Source organism: Myxocyprinus asiaticus, chromosome 1 (assembly GCF_019703515.2).
Source record: "Myxocyprinus asiaticus isolate MX2 ecotype Aquarium Trade chromosome 1, UBuf_Myxa_2, whole genome shotgun sequence".
Lineage (NCBI taxonomy): Eukaryota > Metazoa > Chordata > Actinopteri > Cypriniformes > Catostomidae > Myxocyprinus > Myxocyprinus asiaticus.
In genome coordinates, this window is record NC_059344.1 from 21094992 (window position 1) to 21121525 (window position 26534).

General features: G+C 39.5%; 1 protein-coding gene across 5 annotated transcripts in view; it reads left to right on the forward strand.

The window, feature by feature from the left end:
* The window catches only part of LOC127440873 (actin-binding protein WASF3-like), a 58142-nt gene that overhangs the window by 26275 nt on the left and 5333 nt on the right, over nucleotides 1-26534 (forward strand). For 2 of the 5 annotated variants that reach the window (XM_051697941.1, XM_051697933.1), the window contains 7 exons: nucleotides 1099-1240; nucleotides 2800-2934; nucleotides 20075-20228; nucleotides 20409-20526; nucleotides 20801-20884; nucleotides 23046-23224; nucleotides 23685-23969. In XM_051697941.1, the coding sequence (XP_051553901.1) occupies nucleotides 1108-1240; nucleotides 2800-2934; nucleotides 20075-20228; nucleotides 20409-20526; nucleotides 20801-20884; nucleotides 23046-23224; nucleotides 23685-23969 (1088 nt within the window). In that variant the 5' untranslated portion in view covers nucleotides 1099-1107. Of the gene's footprint in view, nucleotides 1-1095; nucleotides 1241-2799; nucleotides 2935-20074; nucleotides 20229-20408; nucleotides 20527-20800; nucleotides 20885-23045; nucleotides 23225-23684; nucleotides 23970-26534 lie in introns of all 5 variants that reach the window. The other 3 variants (XM_051697923.1, XM_051697952.1, XM_051697962.1) reach the window with 2 other exon arrangements.

Genomic DNA, 26534 nt, shown 5'->3' on the forward strand with positions numbered 1-26534 from the left:
GCAATATGTAATGTATTGTGAGGTGGTTGGGGATACCCAGCCCTAACATACACAATTGTTTGATAAGTTCAATAGATTTTCTTACATTTATTATCCATAAAGTTTTTATTCACATATAGACCACAACAATAACTAGTCAGCAGGAACACACACACAATGTCTGCTGTTCCACTAGGCTGTAACAGTGCTCTTTTTCATGTCTCATAAGCATCATACTAGTACACTTTAGTTGCCAGGTGATGCCATCTGTGTACTCGGGTCACTGAACCATTTCGCCTGCATGCGTATGTGTGTGACATGCCAGTGAATGTCTTTATTAATGTTCGTCTGTGGACAGTGGTGGTCTGTAAACAGGCGCAGATCGCAGTAGGTCCCACTTCAGAAAGAAAGATCTAGTTTTGTCAGAAGCCTGTGGAATTAAATACAAACAAACGATTAGGCTATTACACTCAAAACACTTAGGACATGTTAGTTCAGCAGAAAAGGCATTGTGTAATTATTCATAGAACTGATTTTTATTTATTTATTTATTTATTTTCATTTTCCGAGATACCAACACTGTAGTTTCGGGTGAAACTAGCCTATATTTTATTATTTTCTTGCACTTGACATAATAGTAAACTCGACATACTCTCAAGAGTGCCTTTCATTTGTTCCCCCAAAAAAGGTAAAAAGAAAAGTTAAGTCAAGTTTATTGTTATTCTAGCTGGATATTCTTGTACCATGCACACAATGTGGGTCTGTGAAAGCTACAGACACTCTAAACAGTACTATTACTCCACTGTAAACAATCAATAAATAAATACAAAAACAATATTTGGGGATAAACAAGTGTACAAGTGTAGCCGTTTTCATATCAGTGAACTTATAGTGGATGTTTCTCTTTTTATTATTCAGTGTGTACAGCTTGCATCTAATTGCCATATTGTATGATTCTGGATACATTTTCCACTCAGTTTGAATGGATTTCATTTTATACCCCTTGAAATGTATTGCTCTTGAAGGTTCTTCTTCATTTGGAATTCAGTTTAGTTCATTAGGTGTTTGTTTTGTGCCTGAAGTGGTTTGCAGTAGTTTGATCTCTCTCTCTTTCAGCAGTAGTCAGTCATGCCGCTGGTTAAGAGGAGTATCGAGCCCAAGCACCTGTGCAGAGGAGCTCTGCCTGATGGAGTGCCCAGTGAGCTGGAGTGCGTCACCAACAGCACCCTGGCGGCCATCATCAAACAGCTGGGCAGCCTGAGTCAGTGGCATTCTGTATTTATTTTCTGTTTTCTTTTAATAAATTGCTTATTCCTTTCTGTATCCTTCCCGATTTCATGTCAAAGGACCAATAAGCTTACATCATGTGAGCTGATTGGCTTAACATGTCACATTACTCCAGTCCTCAGGTCTTTACACTGGCTTCCAGTTACATTTAGAATTGATTTTAAAGTACTATTACTCGTTTATAAATCGCTCAATAGCCTAGGACCTAAATACATTTCAGACATACGTGTTGAATATAAACCTAACAGACCTCTCAGATCATTAGGATCAAGTCAGTTAGACATACCCATAGAGAGGGTTCGCTCAAAACAAGGTGAGACAGCGTTTAGCTATTATGCCACCCGCAGCTGGAACCGGCTTCCAAAAGAGGTCAGATGTGCTCCAACAGTAGCCACATTCAAATCCATACTGAAAACACATCTGTTTAACTGTGCATTTATTGACATAGCACTGTGCTGATTGCACTGCACCATTTTATTTCTGTACTCTTTTCAGTTTTTTACTTATTTTTTAAATTAATTTTATTACTTTTTATTTTCATTTCTTGTTCTTAATTGGTTTTAAATTTTATTTTATCTTGTATTTTCTTTATCATTTATATGTAAAGCACTTTGATTTGCCAATGTGTATGAAATGTGCTGTATAAATAAACTTGCCTTGCCTTGAGCGAGCCCATTGGCTAACAGATAATAAGCTCTAAGAACCTATCAGCTTGTGCCACATAGGGTTGCTTGGCTGAACTTTTGTATAGAAAGTCAGTATAGTTCATTTTGCTTAAGAAATGCTTTATATGAAGTAACCAAGCTATAATGCCTATTTTTGGATAAACCAATTAATTAAACATCTTCGCTCTGCGTCTTGTTTAGGAGCACCTCTTACCTGTGATAAAATCCCTGTAACACTTGGCCCTTCATGGATTGTTGCTTATTTTGACACGCATCTGGTACCGCACATCATTTGAATTCTATATAATGCCGTGTTCATACTACACTTTAAGCGTACTAAATAATTTCCGACACTGCAGTGGACAGGATAAGATGTCAAGCTCAAGCGCTTCTACTTTTAGTAAATAAAAAATCACAAATAACAAATAATATTATATTCAACACAATCAAATATACCATCTACTCACTTTCCTGCAACAATAAAAACATTAGATAATAGCCACCTGCAACAATAGAAACAATATTAATTCTTTGTATTGAGCCAAGAGGTCAATGTGTGACTTTCACTTCTTTTGGAAAGCATTCGGATGTGTTTGAATACGTGTGAATGGAGCACATAGTGTAGTGTGATCTCTATAGTGTAGAGATTCTTCCATGATTCTTGTTCGTTGGTCTCATGTCTAAATTATGCAAAGCAGTGCCCACTGAAAACCGTACAAATACAACCACCACATTATATAATGGTACAGCAAAGTCTTTGCTAGTTTACACCATTACTGCTGTCACATGATACTGTATATACTGTCCCATCATACCACCCAGGCATACAGCAGGGTAATCTCTGTTTTTCTCGCTGTCTGTCTTACAGGTCGTCATGCGGAGGACATCTTCGGGGAGCTGTTTAATGAAGCCAACAATTTCTACCTGCGTATGAATAACCTGCAGGAGAGGGTGGACCTGCTGGCTATCAAAGTCACCCAGTTGGACTCCACCGTGGAAGAGGGTAACAACAAGCATTACGCCTAATTTCTAAATCATCTCTAGATTTTGTCCGATATTTAGCTGAAGCAGGTAGCAGCTGGAAAGAGTATGATGGAGGTACAGAAACAGTTTGCCGACAGTGCTGTCCTGTATTGCTGTGAAAGAGAGAGAGAGAGAGAGAGAGAGAGAGACATCAGACTGTATCACTTTACTCCTCCCTATGCTTCCTTTTCCTCTAATCTCCCTTATCTCTTTTTTTCTCTGTTCCTCATCTCTTTCTTTCTCTTTTTTGCTTTTCTTTCTGTGCAATACAAGAATGCAGTGGCTGGTGGCACCCTTTCTTGTCTTAATATATGAAATTGATAGCAGAGCTCAGCATGACTCTCTGATGTTAGGCCGTGTTTGATGCCCCTTGTAGAAAAGATTTTCATCTGTAAACGTCCTGTCCATGATATGCATATAATCAAGATTATGTTACATACTCAGAATCAAGGGGCTATTATCAAGGGGCCACATTCACACAGTCAGTGCTTGGGGTTGACAACCTTATTTTACTAACAGGTGTGAATGTCAAAATTATGTTCATACATGTATTTTCATACACATACATGTTCATACAATATGTTCATTCAAAATGTGTCATTTTCATACAAGAGCTTACGGTAGTCAGCACAACTACAAAACCTTTGTTAGATACAGTATACACAAATGTAACAGTTATTCAACTTTATTTACTAAAAATGTATGTCACACAAATAAGATTTAGTAACTAAAAGCAAGCTGTTTCAAATTAACATTTATATCACTGTTTCTTCTTAATATATTGGCTCTAAAGAAAATAAAAACTGAGATCAGTCATTAAATTTGAGTAGATAAAGCTGCACATCAGCTTTGCGTGTTCACATGCACAAGGAAAAATTACATGGATTGAACAGGATCCAAGATGACCACTTATGGAACACTAATTACGGTACCCTAATGGTGACTTTACATGAAACAACTATTTACAGTAAAACAACATCAATAGCTAAAATCTCTATGAATGCTTAACAACAACTAATTAAATGCCCCAATAAGTCCCTTTTGACCAAACAAGCATGCTTAAATTATTCAAGCACAAAGATTTTTGGGTATTACCAACAACCTCTAGCAGCTAGCAGACTGTGAGGAGATATTTGCAGAATTTGACAAAATGTGTACTGGATTAGAATTACTGAGTGCACATTTAATCGCGATTTTAATCTCAGATTTTAAAAGTGCTGAAATTTTACTCTGTATATATTTATTTCCTGTCAAAATGCATTTATTTCCTTCTTTGGAAAGAACAACACAACAGAACAAAACAACATGTAACAATAATGCTTTATTAACATTTTCCAAACTCCACAGTACAAAGACAGAAATTCACAAAAATAATTCCACAATTCAACATTAAACATTTACCAAAGTTTAAGTGGGATGTTGACTGATTGATAGAGCTACTATTCATTGCAATGCACATTAAATTTCTTAAACCCTCATCCTCCACAATATTTTTCGTCATCGGGCTGCCTTTTCACTTTGAATATGGAATCCACATGATTTGTTTCAGGGCAGCAAGCGCCACGTTGAACTCCATATGAAAAGTGTGTCTTGGTCTGCTGTTAGCGCTGGCACTGCCAATGGAAATATAATTAATCCTAATTGTCTGGTAATCATTAGCTGACGCTTCAGAAGCTCTGGTGCAAAGTTGAAATTATGTTATAACTTGAGCAGAGCATCAACAGACCCCTCCACAGGAGAACAAGCTGAGCCGCAGGCTTGTAAAAACTGACATGCTTATGTGGTTAAATGCTGACTTACAAAAGACGTGAAGAACTTAACTTTTGTCACAAGTCCCATCAGTATTTGTTTTATAAGAGGACCTTTCTGCGGCACAGAATCACTGTTGTGTGTTTCTTTTCTAGTGTGTATACTAGTGTACACACTAGAACACTAGGTAGTGTTTTGTTTGTTTTGTTTACAGTTCTTATGTTTTTTGTCTTGGATGCTGTATGCCTTATTTTCTACGACAGACAAACACTTTTGGACATTGGTTCAGCAATTACACACCATAAACCGGACTTCAAATTCCTCAATGCCGACCTGCTGTTTACAAACACGCAAGCGAAGCCCTTTGTCTGTGCTGCACGGCCGCGGAATCGCAGGAGGAAAAGGGGAAACAGAGCCGCCGTTCTCATCAGAGAAAGACGCCGCGCAAATTGACCCCCGCTACCCAGTATTCTACTGGCAAATGTTCAGTCTCTGGATAACAAGCTCTGCGAGCTGAAAGCGCGGATCTCTTTCCAACGAGAGACGAGGGACTGCTGCATTATCTGCCTTACGGAAACTTGGACGTCTGCGGAAATTCCAGACTCAGCCATTGAACCCGCGGGGTTCTCCGTGCACCGAGCGGAGAGAGCGAAAGACCTCTCAGGTAAAAGCAGAGGTGGTGGTGTATGTTTTATGATCAACAAATCCTGGTGTGATCAGAGGAACGTACATTCCATCAAGTCTTTCTGTTCTCCTGATCTGGAATTTCTCATGCTTCTGTGTCGACCATTCTGGCTACCGAGGGAATTCACAGCGGTCATTATCACTGCTGTGTACATCCCCCCCACAAGCCGACACAGACCGGGCACTCAAGGAACTGTATGGGATTATAAGCAAGCAGGAAACCGCGCACCCTGAGGCCGCGTTCATTGTGACTGGGGACTTTAATAAAGCCAGTTTCAAATCAGTCGCACCAAAATACCACCAGCACATTAGTTTCAACACACGAGGGGACCGGGTTTTGGACCATTGCTACTCTCCCTTCTGGGATGGCTACAAATCCCTCCCCCGCCCACCATTTGGCAAATTGGACCACTCTTCCATTCTGCTTCTGCCCACTTACAGGCAGAAACTGAAACAGGAAGCACCCACTGTCAGAACGATCCAGTGCTGGTCGAACCAATCAGACTCTACGCTACAGGACTGTTTTGATCACACAGACTGAGAGATGTTTCGGTCCGCCTCTGATGATGACATCGAGCTTTATGCTGATAGCATAATGTGTTTCATCAGAAAATGTGTAGAGGACGTCGTTCCGACCAGAACAACACGGATCTATCCGAACCAGAAGCCATGGATTAATAGCGATGTTCGCACGGCACTTAATGTGCAGACCTCCGCTTTTAATTCCGGGAATGCGGTGGAGCATAAACAAGCCAGTTATGCCCTCCGAAAAACTACTCAGAACAGCAAAATGCCAGTATAGGAGCAAGATTGAAGGACAGTTTAACACCACCAACTCTAGAAGCATGTGGCAGGGAATTAATATCATCACGGACTTTAAAGGGAATAAAAACTCCTCCATGAACACTGCTGCCTCTCTCCCGGATGAGCTAAATACTTTTTATGCTCGTTTTGAGGGAAATAACACCGCCCTCGCGGAGAGAGCTCTCGCGGCTGAAGCTACAGAGGTTAGTTCACTCTCCGTCTCTGTAGCAGATGTAACCCGATCCTTCCGACGGGTGAATATCCGCAAAGCAGCGGGCCCAGACGGCATTCCGGGCCGCGTCATCAGAGTGTGCGTGAACCAGCTGGCTGGTGTTTTTACGGACATTTTCAACCTTTCCCTCTCTTTGTCTGTAGTCCCCACATGCTTTAAAACATCCACCATTGTGCCTGTTCCAAAGCAATCAAAAATCACTTGCTTAAATGACTGGCATCCTGTTGCTCTGACCCCCATCATCAGCAAATGCTCTGAGAGACTAATCAGAAATTACATCTGCTCTGTGCTGCCTCTCTCTCTAGACCCATTGCAGTTTGCTTACCGCAACAACCGCTCCACTGATGATGCTATTGCATCTACAATACACACTGCTCTCTCCCACCTGGAAAAAAAGAACACTTATGTGAGAATGTTGTTTGTAGACTACAGCTCAGCATTCAACACCATAGTGCCCTCCAAGCTAGATGAGAAACTCCAGGCTCTGGGCTTAAACAGCTCGCTGTGCAGCTGGATCCTGGACTTCCTGTCAAGCAGATGCCTGGTGGTTAGAATAGGCAGCAACATCTCCTTATCACTGACCCTCAACACTGGAGCCCCACAGGGCTGTGTTCTCAGCCCACTCTTGTATTACTTGAACACGCATGACTGTGTGGCAACACATAGCTCCAATGCCATCATTAAGTTTGCTGATGACACGACGACACGACGGTCTGATCACTAACAATGATGAAACAGCCTACAGAGAGGAGGTGCACACTCTGACACACTGGTGTCAGGAGAACACACCCTCTCCCTCAACGTCAGTAAGTGAACAAATGAGCTTGTGGTGGACTTCAGAAGAAAAGACAGAGAACACAGTCCCATCACTATCAATGGAGCACCAGTGGAGAGAGTCAGCAGCTTCAAGTTCCTGGGTCTCCACATCACTGAGGAACTCACATGGTCCATCCACACTGAAATCGTTGTGAAGAAGGCTCATCAGCGCCTCTTCTTCCTGAGACGGCTGAGGAAGTTTGGAATGAACCGCCACATCCTCACACGGTTCTACACCTGCACTGTAGAGAGCATCCTGACTGGCTGCATCTCCGCCTGGTACGGCAATAGCAAAGTCCACAACCTCAAAGCACTGCAAAGGGTGGTGCGAACTGCCAGACGCATCATCGGAGGTGAGCTTCCCTCCCTCCAGGACATATATACCAGGCGGTGTGTGAAAAAAGCTCGGAGGATCATCAGAGACTCCAGCCACCCGAGCCATGGGCTGTTCTCACTGCTACCATCAGGCAGGTGGTATCGCAGCATCAGGACCCGCACCAGCCGACTCCATGATAGCTTCTTCCCCCAAGCAATCAGACTTTTGAACTCTTGATCTCCCATGATCAAATACATCAGCACTGCACTTTATTACTCTTATATCTCACACCAGACTGTCATAAATTATATTATTATTATATTATATTCTCTCTTAACAACTTACTATCAACCGACAGCCTGAATGTCAATACAGTACAATACAACCTACTGTACATTCTATATATACTATATATACTTTTTTTTATTGAATAATGTGTATCTATATTGTGTGTATTGTACTGTACAGTGTATGTTATTATTTGTATATTGTGTTGTGTGTGATTATGTGTATATTAGACTTTAAATTGTGTTGTGTTAATTTGATGTTATTGTAAATTGACAATATCTGTCACTCATCACTGTCACGACTGCTATGTTGATCGGAACTGCATTTCACACACCATTGCACTTGTGTATAAGGCTGTGTGACAATAAAAGTGATTTGATTTGATTTGATTTTTAATGTTCCTGCTGGACACACAGCAAGCGTTAACGCATTAGGAGAAACTGCAACATTGTAACATTTTTAGCTCCTGTTTCAGAACAAATCAAACAAAAAACTGGCCTGCAAACATCCTAAAACAGGACTGACAGCTATATTCTTCTGGTTTGTGAACGTAGCCAGGATATCTTCATCTATTTAAAAGATTGAGCCCAGCAACAATCGATTAACTGGAGAGCCAATAAAGAGGGTTCTCCCTCATGAATCCTCACTGAGGGAGAAGAAACATCGACATTTCTTTTATAGTCCAAGTTTTCCATTATCACCTGGTTCTCTTTAGAATGAGCAATGACCTCTCAACCACACCCGTGCTGAGAGCAAGGCCTGCTGGGAATTCACGGTGTGTGGTTTCTGTTCTGCGTGCATGTGTTTATAGCTCTCTAATGTGTGTGACTGCCTGACTTGATGGTGATCTGGAGTTTATGTACGCTGTGTGAATAATGGAGAAGGGGAGGGGGAGGAGGAAGAAACAGGACAGAGAATGAGATGGTCTCTGAATATTGATACATCTCACAGAAAGAAAGATCAGAGGATAATGGGGTTTGCTGGCATTCATGGCTGGGTCTGATCCAAAACTCACCCCATCCCCCCTCCTATCGTCTGTACTAATTATTAATTTATAACCAGCCATATAGACTTAATACTAAGCTTCTTTTGGTCTCAGACACACTCCATACACAAGGACAAAGGGGGTATTTATGGACATGAATGATAAATTAAAGGGGGGGTAAAAGGAATAAAATGAAGCCTATAGTCGATATGTGATGTGTGTAGAGCCATGTATCAGAGGGTAGCCTCTCCATGGCTTTCAATATGGCTCAGTTGTGTCTCTGAGCAGCCATTTTGGGATCAGTAACATCATCCTGATTGCGGGTAAATTTGACACAAATCACTTCTGAATGGAAGAGGATGATTTTAAGCGCAAGAATAAATATCCACCATTGACACCCCAGGCAGAGATTAAGCGTAGTCCTGGACTGTAACCTAAGTTTTAACTAAGCTTTTCAATGGTGTCTGTCATTTAAAACAAACATTATCTTTGTTGGTGTCCTGAGAGCTGCATCATTAATGTTTTTGAGAGTATGTCTATTTATTTGAACAAATGGAAAAATAAAAAACAGGTTATTTTGTTCCATTACAGCAGCATTGCATTGTGGGTCATTGCTCATACTAAATTTCTGAAAAACAGAACCTCCTTTTATGAGCTGTCCCAGGTTTGACCTGAAATACCCCATTTCTGCTATCAGATCAGCCGGTTTGCTCAGCCTTACATTATTAATGCTCAATAAAACAGTACAGTGGCCCCTGCAGTGCAGTCAGTGCTTTAATATTGTGAGTGTTCTCCAGTGGCTTACATAATTAGAGAGTGATTATGAGGCAGTCAGTCATTCTCTGCATCAAAACAGACTCCTCCCCCTCAATGACAAACAGGCACCAGACACGCCTAATGAAGGAAACCCTAATAAATTATTCAGTACATCAGGTTTTTTCACTGGTCCATAGCTAATAAAGTAATTCTAAGTGCAATATTTGTGCCAGCGCAAAATGCAAGTGGCTGTGGGTGTATGTGCGCAAACTATGGCTGTGTCTCATTTCAAAGGCTGCGTGCTAGATAGGACACATCCTTTGAAGGCTGCAGTATACCGAGCGTCCTCCTTTAAACAAATCTCATTTAAACGAGACGGCCTTCGTAGGACAAACGGAAACGGAACGTAACATGGTTGCTATGAAAGCACGCCACTCTTTAACAAGCGCAAGCGCTTCGAGTGAGAAGGGAACAAAGTCACTTTAGAAGGGAATGTGTGAGGTAAATTTTAGGAGAGTTATAATGATGTAAAGAGAAAAGAAAATGGATTTTACAGGTGTACTTTTAGTCTAATACTTTATTTTAATTATATATTAATATAATTATACACATTATATACTCCGCACCCATCTACTGAGGTACTTCAACCTGGGAATTAACATTACTTGCCTTTGAACATCATATTTACGGGCAAATTGCTGTTATTTGTTTTTAGACATTTCTGTTGAAGCAAAGAGTTGTGGGTTGTGAGTGCCGACGAAGGATACACCTCATGCATCCTTCGAATTCCCGTGAAAGAAGGTCGCATTCGAAGGCTGCATTCGAAGTGTCCTACTCACTTTTCTGAAACTAGACAGCCTCGATTATGTATGTAGCCGAGAAATGCAACCTCCGGAGGATGCAGCCTTCCAAATGAGACACAGCCTATGTGTGTATTGTATGTAAATGAAGTGCCACAAAGAACAATTTGCTATTTTCCTGACAAATAGGACATTGTGCTAAGAAGTTTCAGGAGCTTGTGTACACTCGACGCAAAGTCTAAATTCAGTTCCTGCTTTTGCAATGTGGAGATTCCACCAGCAGGTGGTAATTAAGTTAATGTCCAAACTCTGAAAATATAGTGGAATATCAAATCATGTCAATAAACTTATAATATAAATATATAAACTTTCCTGAGGTCATGGTTTATTTTTCAATTATTATTATTATGTTTATATTTACAATTGGATTTATGATATAATTTATTATACTGTAGGTATTTTTCCATCTGTTGTAGTAGAGTGATTTTTACGTCAAAGTGGCCAGTGAAAGAAGTCTTTTTTTGACCACTTTGTTATTTTAATGATATTTTCATTTAGTTTGAAATTCGAATTTAGAATATTTTTGGTTTAAGTTTTTTCGTGTTTCAATAAATGAATTTAATTTTTTAAAGCAAAATTGACCGGTAGAAAAAAAGATCCCTTGATCTACATGCAGTCTAACCTGGAAGGCCGATACAATCACTGTTAATACTAGCCATGATTTGTGTGTCAGTAGATCAACTGAATTAATAATACTTTACATTCTCTATAATTTAATGGAGATGCATTCAAGAGAACCACATTTTTCATGCGTATAAAAGGAGTGTGTCACTTGAACTATAACTGACATTCAACAAGGATGCAGTTAATGTACAAAAGAACGCAAGTCCATTTTTCTATTCTTCTGTTTAACTGCATACAGTCCATTTACACTACCAACTTCTTAGGAATGTGCTGTCTTTGTTTATATCGCTGGTGCTTGATTGAATGGACTATATAACTTCATGGTCATGCCCATTGACTTTGCGTGTATGATGCATTGCATAGTGCTGCGCTTAGCTGGAGATTATTTAGCAGAGATGGGACATTTCTATTTAAATGAATGGGAGAAATTGGAATGCTCAATCAAGGAGTTCTAAGCGCCCAACGGTCAATGGCTGTAGAAAGGATGTCCTGCCTTACAGTTAAAAGAGCCAATCATCTTTTAGATACGGACATCACCTGTCAATCAACTCTAGAACGTGCATGCGCATTAGCTATACAAGCTGGGAATTTTTTTTTTTTTTTTGCGTAATATGAGGTATAGAAGCACAATTTATGATACTAGTATTGTCAGATTTTATTGCTGATTTGAAATGTTCTTTGATCGTAGTCTTGACCAACCGTATTTGAGATGTTGGTCTTTTTTTCCATTCAAGTAGATAGGAGCTGCACTGGTATGACTGGAAATAGTCTCCCGAGAGCATTCCAAAGATGGCCAACAGTGCTAGAAAGACTTTAGCTGTGTCCCAAATGACACACTGTAAAATGTGCACTTTTAAAATATACTATGCACTCAGCCATGTAGTGTATGAATTTTCAAAATGTAGTATCATCCCAAATGGAACACTTAACGGTTTTACATGGAAGCATTCGCTGTTTAACAGCTGACGGAAGTGACGTTTCAAAGGCACATGATGTGTTGCCACTAGCTTTAGCAGGTTAGCCAACATCAGTTCAACACTTGCATCCAGTGTTGTATAAAATATCCATTTGTCATACTTGAGTAAAAGTAAAGTTACTTTCATGGAAACTGACTCAAGTAAAAGTTAAAGTAGCTCATGAGAAAATGACTTAAGTAAAAGTATTAAAGTAACTGATATTAAATTTACATAAGTATCAAAAGTACAAGTAAACTGCATAAATTACGGAACAGCTAATTAAACCCATGGCAACTAATTTGATTGGTGATGCTCATCATTTACTCACATTCACACAATCCCAGATGTTTATGACTTTCATCTGCAGAACACATGCAAAGATTTTAAGAAGAATATTTCAGCTCTATAGGTCAATTCAATGCAAGTGAATGGTGGCCAGACATTTCAAGCTACAAAAAGCACATTAAGGGAGCATAAAGTTATCCAAACTACTACAGTGGTTAAACATGTCCTCTGAAGGGATTCAGTTGGTTTTGGGTGAGAACAAACCAAATTGTAATTCATTTTCACTGAATATCTTGCCATTACAATCTCTAGGCATGATCAGGATTTCAAGCTTGATTTCATTTTCTAGTGCTTGACACATGTGCAGAGCCTTAGATGGCACTATAGGAGGTGTAATCGAGCTTGAAATCCTGATCGCCAAGGAGACTGCTAATGTCAAGATTTATGGTCGAAAAACGAGTTATATTTTGGTCTATTCTCATCCAAAACCAATTGGATCTGTTCAGAAGACATTGGTTGAAACCACTGGAGTCTTATGGATTACTCTTATGCTACATTTATGTGCTTTTTTGAGCTTCAAAGTTCTGGCTACCATTCACTTACATTGAACTGACATACATAACAGCGATATTCTTCTGAAAATCTTTTTTTTTGTTTGTGTTCTGCAGAAACAAAATGAAAGTCATACACATCTTGGATCGAATGAGGGGGAAAAAATTATGAGAGAATTTTCATTTTTAAACAAACTATCCCTTTAATGGCACATTCAAGTCACATCAGAATTATCATATTTATGGGATGAGTGTAAATGATCACCACAGTCCATAAAAACTGGAACATTGAAGGGGGGAGTTGAGTCATATTAGTGACCAGAACAGAGACTTGTGGGGGTGGGCTATTTTCATTTGGGCCAATAAGCAGGGTTGGAGAGTAACAAAATACATGTAACGGGATTACAAATTTAAAATACAAAATATAAGTAAGTGTATTCCACTACAGTTACAATTTAAATCATTGGTAATTAGAATACAGTTACATTCAAAAAGTATTTTGAATACTGAAGAGATTACTTTGCATTTTATTGTCATTTGTTTCATTTAATATTTAGTCCTTTCAGATGGAAAACATTTATACATATAAATGATGCGATCCAAAGTGCATTTGAACAGCGGTGAAACACTTTCTTATGATGTGTTACATTCATACGAGCAGACAAAGAAGTAAGTTTGAAGTAAGTTTGGAGCAGAAGAAATAGAAATAATCCTTGTGTAAATTGTTAGCTTTACACTAAGCTAAAATGCTATTTCTAGCCATTTTACATGCACGTGTTACCAGACACGATCATATTTTTTTATCAAGAAAATTCACATTGGATCATAATTTCTTTTTTTCTAGTAAGACCTTTGATATTAGGGCAAAAATCTTATTCTTGATAATAGTTTTTGTATTGTTTTCCTGTAAAAATATCTAAAAATCCTTAAAACAAGATCAATTTGATTGATCTTGTTTTAGAAACAACACTGCATAAGATATTTAGGTTTTTCAGAGAATGTTTTTTTAACATGTGTATTTTGTCTTACTGTACTGGCAGAGTTTTTATAGTCAAAACAAGTGAAAAAAATCTACCAGTGCTGAAGAAGTAATCCAAAGTATTTAGAATATGTTACTGACCTTAAGTAATCTAACGAAATACGTTACAAATTACATTTTACAGCATGTATTCTGTAATCTGTAGTGGTGTACATTTAAAAAGTAACCCTCCCAACCCTGCCAATAAGCAATCACCCAGAACACACTAGCAACTGCATGGCAATGTGCTAAAAACACAAAACAACTTAGCAACAGCATAGTAACAACCTGGCAACCACATACAGTAGCAATGCGCCAAACACACAGCAGAGATCACCTTGACAACTGCATAGCATGCACTAGCAATCCAGAAAACCCTAGTTACCACATACTGTAGCATAAATGTGCTACAAAGCAAATATAACACTTTAGCAACCACCAGAAAACTAGTTTTGCTCAGGCAAAGACCATTCATCCATCTTCATAAAATATTAAATTAAATATTGTTGGACATTTTCATAAGCGCTGGTAATTATTCATACACATCGCACCTTGTTTAAATGTAAAATGTAAACGCATGTGATTGACTTTTATATGAACAGGAAAGGCACACTGATCGCACATAACTTTATTATTTAGCAGCTTTCATAATGTTTAAGCGTAAACGTATCAAATTAATTGTCTTCCCCAGTGGAGATAGACGACGGAACACATAATCTGGCACGTGCTTTGCTTGTCATTTTGATTCAGATTCATGATTCGCTAAATGAATCATTCAGACCACTTTTTGAATCTTTTTGTTCAAAGGAATCAAATTTAAAAGATTTGACTCATGATTCTTTCAACGAATCACACATCACTATCCCCGATCTGCATGCATTTTTGCACATACAGCTGTTATTGTTTTATTAAAAAAATTTTGCGGTGTTCAGTCAAAAGGGTCTGGAGAAAAAAACTGTACTTAAGTACAGTAACAAAGTATTTGTACTTCGTTACTATACACCTCTGCTTGTATCTTAAACAACATACATACATATCCACACAGCTTGGGGTGATGGTAAAGCATTCAACTCACATTTGTAAAGTGCTGTATCCACTGAAGCTTCGCCAGCTGCTACATTCTTCATTATTTACAATTGTTTTGTCAGACCAGCAGTGCAGCCAGGTAACTCTGCCCCTTTTCGCTATGTATGGCAAGCCGCGTGCGCTGAGTGCATGAAGTGTCCAACATTCCACACTCCGTTCCGACGGATGAAAAAGTGCATCATCCAGGTACTTAAAGTACACTTGTTTTTGCTGCATTTTCAGTGTAAACGTACTACTCGCACTACTTACACTACAAAATGGCGTAGAATAGTGCAGAAGTGTGCGGTTTGGGATGCACCTTTTTGCTCAGCGCTCTTAAAATAGGGCCCAGAATGTTAAAGGGGTCATGATACTGTATAAGGAATCAAATTTTCCTTCTTTCCTTCTTTTAACATATAAAAGGTCTTTGTACTGTAAAAACACACTGAAAGTTTCTGAACTCAAAACTTCCACCTTACTGCAAAAAGAGCATTTCTCTAAACCAAGTTGCCAAAATGACTCGTTTCCTACTTCCTCTACATTGTGATGTCACACTGTGGAAGACACTGACCACCTCAACAACAACAAATCAACCTCTAATTTACCTTATTACTTTTGTAACCCCGCCCAGCAGCAGTGAGCAGTGAGATGGCATGGAGAGAGCAGGTCAGTCATGAGCAAAGAGCCAATCATAACAGTGGGCGTTTACTGTCAAGTCTTAAAGGAGAAACAGCACCAAAACAGAGCATTTCTGACAGAGGGTCAGAACGAGGGTGGAAAATTATCATGTTTTACAAATATATATTTTTGTACAAAAAATCTTAACTAATACTATAAGTGAGCCTCAAGGAACATATTAAAATAATACAAATGCCATGTCATAACCCCTTTAAAAGGTTAGAATGTTCACAAGTGTGGATAAGATTTGAGAGGTACAAAATTGTAATTTTTATCTCAACTAAATGACTAGCCACTTCACTTTCATAGAGGAATGCTTATTCTATTGGAGGAGATTAATAATTAAAGAACTTTTGCTGTAACTGTTTTTTGCTTTTGTGATCCATAACTTACTAGTGACTTTCAAAAACAAACTTAAACTTGAAACAAATTTTGAACTGAAATTTGAATTGGCATTCTTCTTATTGGACAGGTAAGCTTACATAACTGCAAAGCATGTGAAATATACTGCCATAAAGATTGATCTGTGTAATTTTAGCTGACTTGATCTTGCCTGCTAACGCTGACGGATTGCAAGCTACCTTGCTTCATAACTTTCAAATAATTTCAATGATATTCTCTTTATACTAAAAGTCAGGTATACAGGATAAATTTAAGCAAATATGCTGGTTTCTTGATCGTAGTACAACATATGACATACAAAACATACAATAGTGCAACATAACAGTGCAGTGTAACAGTAACTGTCTGGTATAGTTCGGTAGTATGTAGCTGTATGTGTGTATCAGTATGCTATGTTAGCTGATAAGTAGTTTTAGTTTAGTCTCAAAATTTGTAGTAAAACAATCATAACTGTGTAATTTTAATTATGCTACCTCATCTGTCAGTATTATGCCGGTGAATCACGTTGTCTCTTTGTATGTTACGTCATTGTTTTGGCCGATGCTCGCTCGCTGACGTCCCTATGGACCGTGTGCACGAGCGCGAGCACGAGCAACAGGTAGCTGGCTGCAGTTCACTTAACGGCCACAGGTGTCATTAATAGCAAGGGTTTCTGAATCTTACATACTGCACCTTTAAATAGCTGTAGTATAGTTAGCTACTTTTTGTTAGCAACTTGTGTAGTGTGCACTGAGTATAGATCTTTGCCTTTGTTTTCATTTGGATGATATTGGATATATTAAGTACATCTAAAAGAAATAAAGTCACTGACTTACAATTCAATCTACTGGAAAAGGTCCATGGCAGTGTGAGCCTAGCTAGATTTACACATCAGGGAAGTCTGAGGTCACATCACTGATTGTCTGTGTTTGTGCCATTCTGGATTAGTCCTGGGTGAGAGGCAGAGTGTGTGAACTTGAGAATGACCATCTGTTGTGTCCTGGACAGCACTGTCCTCTCTCTCTCTCTCTCTCTCTCTCTCTCTCTCTCTCTCTCTCTCTCTCTCTCTCTCTCTCTCTCTCTCTCTCTCTCTACAAACACACATGAGACTTAAGCAGGGATTTTACACAGCTCTGATTTAAGCCCTTAACTCTTAATGCTGATCGAGGGACAGCTTTTCTTAGTCAAACCTAAATCTTAATCATCTTAGAAAAGACATTAAACTGATGTCAGATCAGTATAATGGTTAATGACTAAAAGTATTGCCTTATCCTTATCCAGACCTCCAAGTGTGACTGATAACTGCTATCATATGGCCCAATGCACTCAACATACCCTACAAGCTGGGCTTGACATTAACACCTGTCCACTCGTCAATTGCATTTAGATCATGGCAGTGGCCGGCAACTCTGTCACTCTTACTAGCCACTTTGGCGGGTGATGTTTGCAGGGTTTTTCCTGCATTGAAAATTATCTGAATGTCAGGCCAATGGCAAATTTTACTTTATTAATCTCACATTCAGCACTTTATAAACACTAAATATGTCTCTCATATCTGACATGCACAACTGTGCATTGCAAACGAAGCGTGGTTTAGCACAAACCACCACAACACAAACACCAGCGTGCTCCAGAGATAAGATAGCCAGAGCTCTAGGATAGCGCAAAGATTAACTTGTGTGAGTCAAATGGCTGTGGTGACAACAAACCTTATGTGAGCCATTTGATTCCTACAGAGAATGTTCTACTTTAAAGTGCTATTGAGGAAATCAAACCTCTCAAACTGCTAGACAGCCCCAACATTATTTATTGCACTGATGAGGTAAAGAGGAAACAACACTGTGCCATGCATCAAAATACTGTAAATTAAAAGGCATTTTAAATTACACATCACCCTTACTGAAGTTGATCAAACATTTTACTGCAGTAACACGAACTGGTATAGATTCATGTATAATCTATTATGGCAAATCTATTAGACTTAAAACAAAAACAAAAAATGTATCACCACAGTGAAAGTTGTAGTTAAAAGTGTTTAGACTATTAGTTTTTTTCAGAACAAAAACTAGTTTATTTTTTAGAAACACTTCATTAACCTTCTTACCTGTGGTAATTCCCTTTGTATAACAAATGCCACTGTTAAACAAAGGAAGAACAGTGGTGAACTTTCATAAGGGCAAGTACAATTTAGAATGAATAAGTCTAAAGTATGAGCTTCCAAGAATTTTGGACAAATTATTGACAAGTTTTCCTCCTGTTCTATCCTACTCCTGTTCTGACTGGCCTTGTTTGCCTTGAGAAATTCTAAGAGGTGACTTAATTCATTAGGCCTGTGTCCTGCTAAAGTCATATCACTCTCATTCAAATAAAATTTCCAAACAAATGCATGCAGTTACACTCTCCAGTTTCATTTACAGTGAAATTTCTGAGTGGCTAGTGGTGTTCCAAAGTCATTTTTACTAGCCTACAATATGCAGTGTTGTGAGTCCCAAGGTAAAGGAGTGAGAAAATCTTCTCCAAAAAAAAAAAAACCAAAGCTATACTGTATATCATGCAGGGGTTTCTGTCAGAAACTGCAAAGCTGGTCTGTATCAGACCAACTGTAGCTATTCTGAAATTTACAAGACCCTAAAGGCAGAGAAAATCCCTATTTCTCTATCAGCTATTAAGAGAATAGGTCAACACTTTGAAACCACAGGTGATGTTGCCAGAAAGAAAGGATCTGGAAAGCCCAAAGCCTCTTCATGAAGGGATGACCACCTGCTGAAATGTACAGTTCTCAAAGACAGGACAAAAGAAGCCTACAAAAATGGTCAGCAGAATTCAAGACCTCAGAAAACAAGACTCTTTCAATAAAAACAATAACCAGAAGGTTATCTAATGCAGGTTTTGTGTCTAGAAGATGTGTTTTCTGTGGTCTCAGAAAAGCATCAAAGACAGAATTAAGTTTTTGGCAGAATATGGAAAGTTTAGATCAGTGTGGTTCAGCCAAGCTATTTGGAGTGATCAGTCATGATTTGTGTTGCATGGTGATGCTCCAGAGAGGTTTCTTTAAAGATCTGGTGAGAAATACAATAATGAATGCATCTCTACCACAGTGAAGCATGGAGGAAGAGGTGTCATGGTGTGGGGAGCCTTTTCAGCTGCTGGTACTGGTTAGCTGCGTCACTGTGAAAAGTCAATTAATGCTATGGAGTACAGGAAAATATTGCAGAAATCGAAGGGGAAAACTATCCCATACTTGTCAGGCACGAGTAACAGAGGACCCAGAAGCAGAGCTGAAGGGAAGGGTTTTAATGAAAAAGTAAAAACGAAAAGGGAAAAACAAGCAATAAAAGTCTGGGGCAACAGTCCAATAAGGCAACCAAGGCAGAGGGCTAGGCGAGCTCAGGGAGGGAGAACAGGCAGGAAGTCAGGAACCAAGCAGAGAGGATCACAGGGTGGGGCAGGAGCAGGATGCTGATCAGCACGCGAGGGGCAGACCAAGACTGGGCAGAGTGCTGGAGATAACAGGACAAAAACAAACAAGACTAGAGAGCTAGAGTGACAAGGCAATGGCACAAGACAATCATGCAGAGGATGACAGACAGAGAGAGAATAAATAGGGGAAAAAATCAAGAGGGAGAGGAGGAACAGGTGTGAGTCACGAGGTAACAGAAAAAAAAAATCAAACATTAGAGGGAACTGAGCACAAAGAAAAATGGGAATCAAACCAGAATCCTGACAATACTAAGTATTTGTTCCATTCTTGCTAATTTCCTGAACAATGATTTGTGGTTAAGACCATAAAAAGCTTAATGTTTTGCCATGTTGGGTTTGGCCCATTTTTTTTGCCCAGGAGTGTACACCTGGAATAGAATAGACAAATAAGAATTAACCTTAGATTCTCTACAGAGATGCTCATTTTCCCTTACAGAAAAGCGAGTCTGGATAATGGAATGTTTTAGGTTGGCTTAGTTTACTTTATTGTCCAGCAATGGTTGAAAATGTATGCATGACATCTGAACTCTCTCTCTCTCTCTCTCTCTCTCTCTCTCTCTCTCTCTCTCTCTCTCTCTCTCCCCATCTGCAGTCTCTCTGCAAGATATCAACATGCGAAAGGCCTTCAAGAGCTCCACCATTCAAGATCAGCAGGTGGTTTCCAGGAATTCAATTCCTAATCCTGTCCTTGAACTCTACCATCGTGGAGACAAACCTCCACCACTCAATATACTCAGCACTTACAGGTGAGATGTTCACCATCATCAACCTGACTTCTGTATTATTGCACATTTCATATCAGTTCACATCACACCAGGGGAAAGATTACATATCGTGTTATATAAACACTTCAAATGCTACAACATTAACCCTATCTATCTATTTATCTATCTATCTATCTATCTATCATCTATCTGTCTGTCTAGAGATGATAAGAAGGATGCGCTGAAGTTCTACACAGATCCCTCCTACTTTTTTAACTTGTGGAGGGAGAAAATGCTACAAGCCACAGAGGACAAAAGAAAGGAGAAAAAGAGACAGAAGGTGTGTGTGTGTGTGTGTGTGTGTGTGTCTATATGTTAGCACTTTGCGTGCCTATAATGGTGCTCTGATTGTTGTGTTTATCATGTACTAACTAACATAAGTAAGACTGTAAGACTGACTCATGACATCATCAAGAGCTGGAATCCCCCACCCCTCAGCAGTTATTGGTCTCCAGTAAGACTAATGTCGCAGATTTAATGTATCTGCAAATCAGAAGCATGTGTCTGCATGAATGAGAGCTCTAACCCCCCCAGACTCTGCCCCTTCTCTCCAGACCAGCGGCTCAGGCCAGACTCATACAGACCAGACTAAGTCCCACTCCAGGCAGGCCCTTCTCAGAAGCCCCCTTCTGTCCTCCGTAAGAGACCTGCATTTCCGTCAGTCTTTTTATTCATCCACTACCTCTCAGTGCTGACACCTGTTCAGTCATTTACTTACTTTCCCTCCAGTCTCTTCACTAACCTCTCTACTGAGCAGTGTGTGTGTGTGTGTGTGTGTGTGTGTGTGTGTGTGTGTGTGTGTGTGTGTGTGTGTGTGTGTGTGTGTGTGTGAGAATGTTGAATGCATTTCCTGAATCACATAGAAAATCTTCTTTACAGCACTTTGAAAGATGTGGATACTATAGTGTGTATGTGTGCAGCTTTACTTCTTTTAATTTGACTGTCTAAAACTTTCTTTCACAAAACGTGATTTGTGATGAAACCAGAGTATGTGAGCGAATTGGAGAGACAGCTATTTCACTACCTCACTTTAAGCATTCTGTAATCATTCCACTCCAGCTTAACTCTGGATATTCTATTTTCCTTACCCCAAATTCTCTCCATAAATTTGCACCCAAATACTGCTCTGCTGTAAAGTTTTATATAGTTTTTTTTTTTTTAATCATTATAAAGTTTTTTTTTTAAATATCACTGCATTGTCTAAAGTTATTTTTTTGGATGTCATGAACGCCTGGGCACAAGATGTATTGTATGAAGTCATGTTTGAGCAATTTCCATACAATCACAAAGGCGATGCTTTAAGCCACGTCCACACGATTCAATTTTGCTATGTTTACCCCTCTCATCCACAATATAGTGACGTTTTTCTCCACCGAAGACTGAGACTTTCTAAACGATGTCCATAACCACATACTTAAAGGGATAGTTCACCCAAAAATGAAAATTCTCTCAACATTACTCTCCCTCATGCTATCCCAGATGTGTATGACTTTCTTTCTTCTGCAGAAGATACAGTAAATGAAGATTTTAGAAGAATATTTCAACTCTGTAGGTCCATAGAATACAAGTGAATGGTGACCAGAGCTCATAAGGTCAATAAATGACACAAAGGAGGCATAAAAGTAATCAATTTGACTCCAATGGGTAAATCTATATCTTCTGAAGCAATATAATAGGTGTGGGTGAGAAACAGATCAATATTTAAGTCCTTTTTTACCATCAATCTCCACCTTTGACCAGCTCCAAACAGTAGGTGGCTGAATGTGAAAGTGAAAGTTACTTCCACACCAAAATGTGGAAGTGACTGTGAAAGTGTAGATTTAAATATTGTTCTGTTTCTCACCCACACCTATCATATCGCTTCTGAAGATATGGATTTAACCACTGGAGTCTTATGGATTACTTTTATGCTGCCTTTTGCAGAAGAAAGAAAGTCATACACATCTGGGATGGCGTAAGGCTGAGTATATGATGAGAGAATTTTCATTTTTGGGTGAACTATCCCTTTAAGAAAATGAATGATGTTAGGAAACTGAAAACTGAGTTTTCAAATGTAAACAGATTAGAGTGGACATGGTCTTAGTATGATGATAAGATTTAGTGAAATTTTGAACAGAGATAACACATAGATAGAGACTATCTGTTTTGTTTTCTCGACACATCTTTTTAAATTCCACAACAAATCTTTGGTTTTCTTTACAGTTCACTCACATTTGCCCTCTCAGTCATTAATTTTCACTAAACATTTGTATTATTGTACATTATCCCACTTAGTACAGTTCTACTTAGCAAATTGATGAATACATGGACATGAAATATTGATTTGCATTGAAATTATGTTGTTATCTAAGAAGAAAGAGACTGCAGAGTCTCCAGATTACTCATAGAGATCGCAGAGTGATACGAGGACAGGAGCAAATCATGTCAATAGGAAATATTACCCGCAATACCCAGATGATCGGTGAAAACATTTGTGCCTGGAAGTGCGACTAGTCAGAATCAAGTATTCCAGAGAGCAGTGTAATAACACTGTTTAATACACAGTGAATTTATGCACATATGCGATTGCATTGTTTTGCTAGAGCGGTGATTTTCAAGCAAGAGAACACGACACTCCAGAGTGTAAAAAAACAAATTGTCTTTGCTCTAGACAAAATCATGCAACTTCACTACCTTCTCCGCTTCCACTGCAAATCTCTCACAAACTATGGATGAAATCTTGGACCTCCCATGTCACACCCACCCATTCTCTCTCTCTCTCTCCTTCTCTCTGGCATTCTCTTTGTCTCTTTCACTCAGGAGCAGCAGAAGCAGGTGGAGGATCCCAGTCGTGAAGTAAAAAAGGTCCGTAAAGCCCGTAATCGCAGGCAGGAGTGGAACGTTATGGCGTATGACAAGGAGTTCCGCCCTGATGCACGATTCACACCCTCTCCATACCACGGCATGTCATCAGAGGGCTCCCTTTCACCTGACAACAGGTTGCTGATCTTTTTCACTCTGCCTGATCTCCATGGCAACACGTGAACATGAAAGTGGGCTAGTCCGGCTGTCATAGGAAAGCTAACTGCTGCAATCTGTTGACACTTTGTTGCGACAACATCTTTTTGTGTTCATAAAGACATTCAGCACCACCTGCCAACCTAAAGCTTTACATCTGTTCATATCTTAGTCTGATATTGGTTGAGATTCTTAAAAGTATTGGACAAGGATAGAGTATTTGGATAGAAATCCAGATGGGAAAAGGAATGTTCAAGACAAGTTAAGCTCTTTCAGCAGCTGCTGATAGACTTCCATTATATGTTCAATATTGAAAACATGATGTTTTACAAGCACTCAGAATTATTATGGTAATCAATGGTATGCCACAGATGCTTTTCCTAGAGCTTAACTTTTTTTTTACTTTTTTGAAAATATTTGCAATAATGTTTTCTTCGTCAGGTCTGTTGCCTCAGACATGGGTGAACACTCTTACCCAGGAAGCCCAAGTCACCTGGGTCAGCAGATGGCCATGACCAGTGCCTACTCCACCTCCGACGGCAAAGATCACCTCATGGCCCCCTCTCATGTCCAGACCCAGTCGTTGGACCGTGGTTACCGCCCGGCTCCTTCCTCCTCTGCTCCCACTGGGAGACAGACCACTGGCAGGGTTCAGACCTCCCACGGACAACCAATCACAGACCCTGCCCTCAATGGACCACGCCCACTGCAGGCTAAAGACTACAGGTGATTCTTTTTTTTTTTTTTTTGTAAATCCTAACTTTCCCAAACTGTTTTGTAAGCTGAGCTCCTATGACCTAAACTATTTATGTACCACCTGAGATTTCAAGAAATGTTCTAACTAAATGTTAGAATAATAGTAGAGAGAATTATTTATTTCAGCTTTTATTTCTTTCATCACATTCCCAGTGGGTCAGAAGTTTACAATAACTTTGTTAGTATTTGGTAGCATTGCCTTTAAATGGTTTAACTTTGGTCAAACATTTTGGGTAGCCTTCCACAAGCTTCTCACAATAAGTTGCTGGAATTTTGGACCATTCCTCCAGTCAGAACTGGTGTAACTGATTCATGTTTGTAGGCCTCCTTGCTTGCACATGCTTTTTTCAGTTCTGCCCACACATTTTCTATCGGATTAAGGTCAGGGCTTTGTGATGGCCACTTCAATACCTTGACTTTGCTGTCTTTAAGCCATTTTGCCACAACTTTGGAGGTATGCTTGGGGTCATTGTCCATTTGGAAGACCCATCTGCGACCGAGCTTTAACTTCCTGGCTGATGTCTTGAGATGTTGCTTCAATATATCCATATAATTTTCCTTCGTCATGATGCCATCTATTTTGTGAAGTGCACCAGTCCCTCCTGCAGCAAAGCACCCCCACAACATGATGCTGCCACCCCCATGCTTCACAGTTGGGATGGTGTTCTTTGGCTTGCAAGGCTCACCCTTTTTCCTTCAAACATAACGATGGGCATTATGGCCAAACAGTTCAATTTTTGTTTCATTAGACCAGAGGACATTTCTTCTAAAAAGTAAGATCTTTGTCCCCATGTGCACTTACAAACTGTAGTCTGGCTTTTTTATGGTGGTTTTGGAGCGGTGGCTTCTTCCTTGCTTCCTTTCAGGTTATGTCCATATTGGACTTGTTTTACTGTGGATATAGATACTTGTCTACCTGTTTCCTTTGCTGTTGTTCTGGGATTGATTTGCACTTTTTGAACCAAACTACGTTCACCTCTAGGAGACAGAATGCGTCTCCTTCCTGAGCAGTATGATGGCTGCGTGGTCCCATAGTGTTTATACTTGCGTACTATTGTTTTTACAGATGAACATGGTACCTTCAGGTGTTTGGAAATTGCTCTAAAGGATGAACCAGACTTGTGGAGGTCCACAATTTTTTTTCTGAGGTCTTGGCTGATTTCTTTTGATTTTCCCATGATGTCAAGCAAAGAGGCACTGAGTTTGAAGGTAGTCCTTAAAATATATCCACAGGTACACCTCCAATTCAGTACACCTCCAATCAGAAGCTACTTAATTGTCAAAAGGCTTGACATAATTTTCTGGAATTTTCCAAGCTGCTTAAATGCACAGTTAACTTAGTGTATGTAAACTTCCGACCCACTGGAATTTTGATATAGTCAGTTAAAAGTGAAACAGTCTGTCTGTAAACAATTGTTGGAAAAATTACTTGTGTCATGCACAAAGTAGATGTCCTAAACGACTTGCAAAAACCATAGATTACTAATATTACTAATAACAAGTTTTAATGACTTCAGCCTAAGTGTATGTAAACTTCTGACTTCAACTGTATATATACACCAATCAGCCACAACATTAAAACCACCTGGATAATATTGTGTAGGTCCCCCCCGTGCCACCAAAAACGCGCCAACCCGCATCTCAGAATAGCATTCTGAGATGATATTCTTCTCACCACAATTGTACAGAGAGGTTATCTGAGTTACCGTAGACTTTGTCAGTTCGAACCAGTCTGGGCATTCTCTGTTGACCACTCTCATCTATAAGGCGTTTCTGTCCACAGAACTGCCACTCACTGGGTATTTTTGTTTTTGGCACCATTCTGAGTAAATTCTAGAGACTGTTGTGTGTGAAAATCCCAGGAGATCAGCAGTTACAGAAATACTCAAGCCAGCCCATCTGGCACCAACAATCATGCCATGGTCAAAATCACTGAGATCACATTTTTTCCCCATTCTGATGGTTGATGTGAAAATTAACTGAAACTTCTGACCCAGATCTGCATGATTTTAAGTACTGCACTGCTGCCACATGATTGGCTGATTAGATAATCGCATGGATGATTGTTGGTGCCAGATGGGCTGGTTTGAGTATTTCTGTAACTGCTGATCTCCTGGGATTTTGACACACAACAGTCTCTAGAATTTACTCCAAATGGTGCCAAAAACTAAAAAACATCCATTGAGCGGCAGTTCTGTGGATGGAAATGCCTTGATGAGAGAGGTCAACAGAGAATGGCCAGACTGATTCGAACTGACAAAGTCTACGGTAACTCAGATAACTACTCTGTACAATTGTGGTGAGAAGAATAGCATCTCAGAATGCTATTCTGTGATGCGGTTTGGCACTGTTTTGGCGGCATGAGGAGGACCTACACAATATTAGGCAGGTGGTTTTAATGTTGTGGCTGATCGGTGTATATCAGGGTCTGAAATTAAAGGGAGGCTCCTGGCAAAAATGCCAATGAAAGTAACAAAAATGTCCCAAAAATTCAAAATATGGGGACAAAAATTATGATTCTTTAAATGTAAGTAT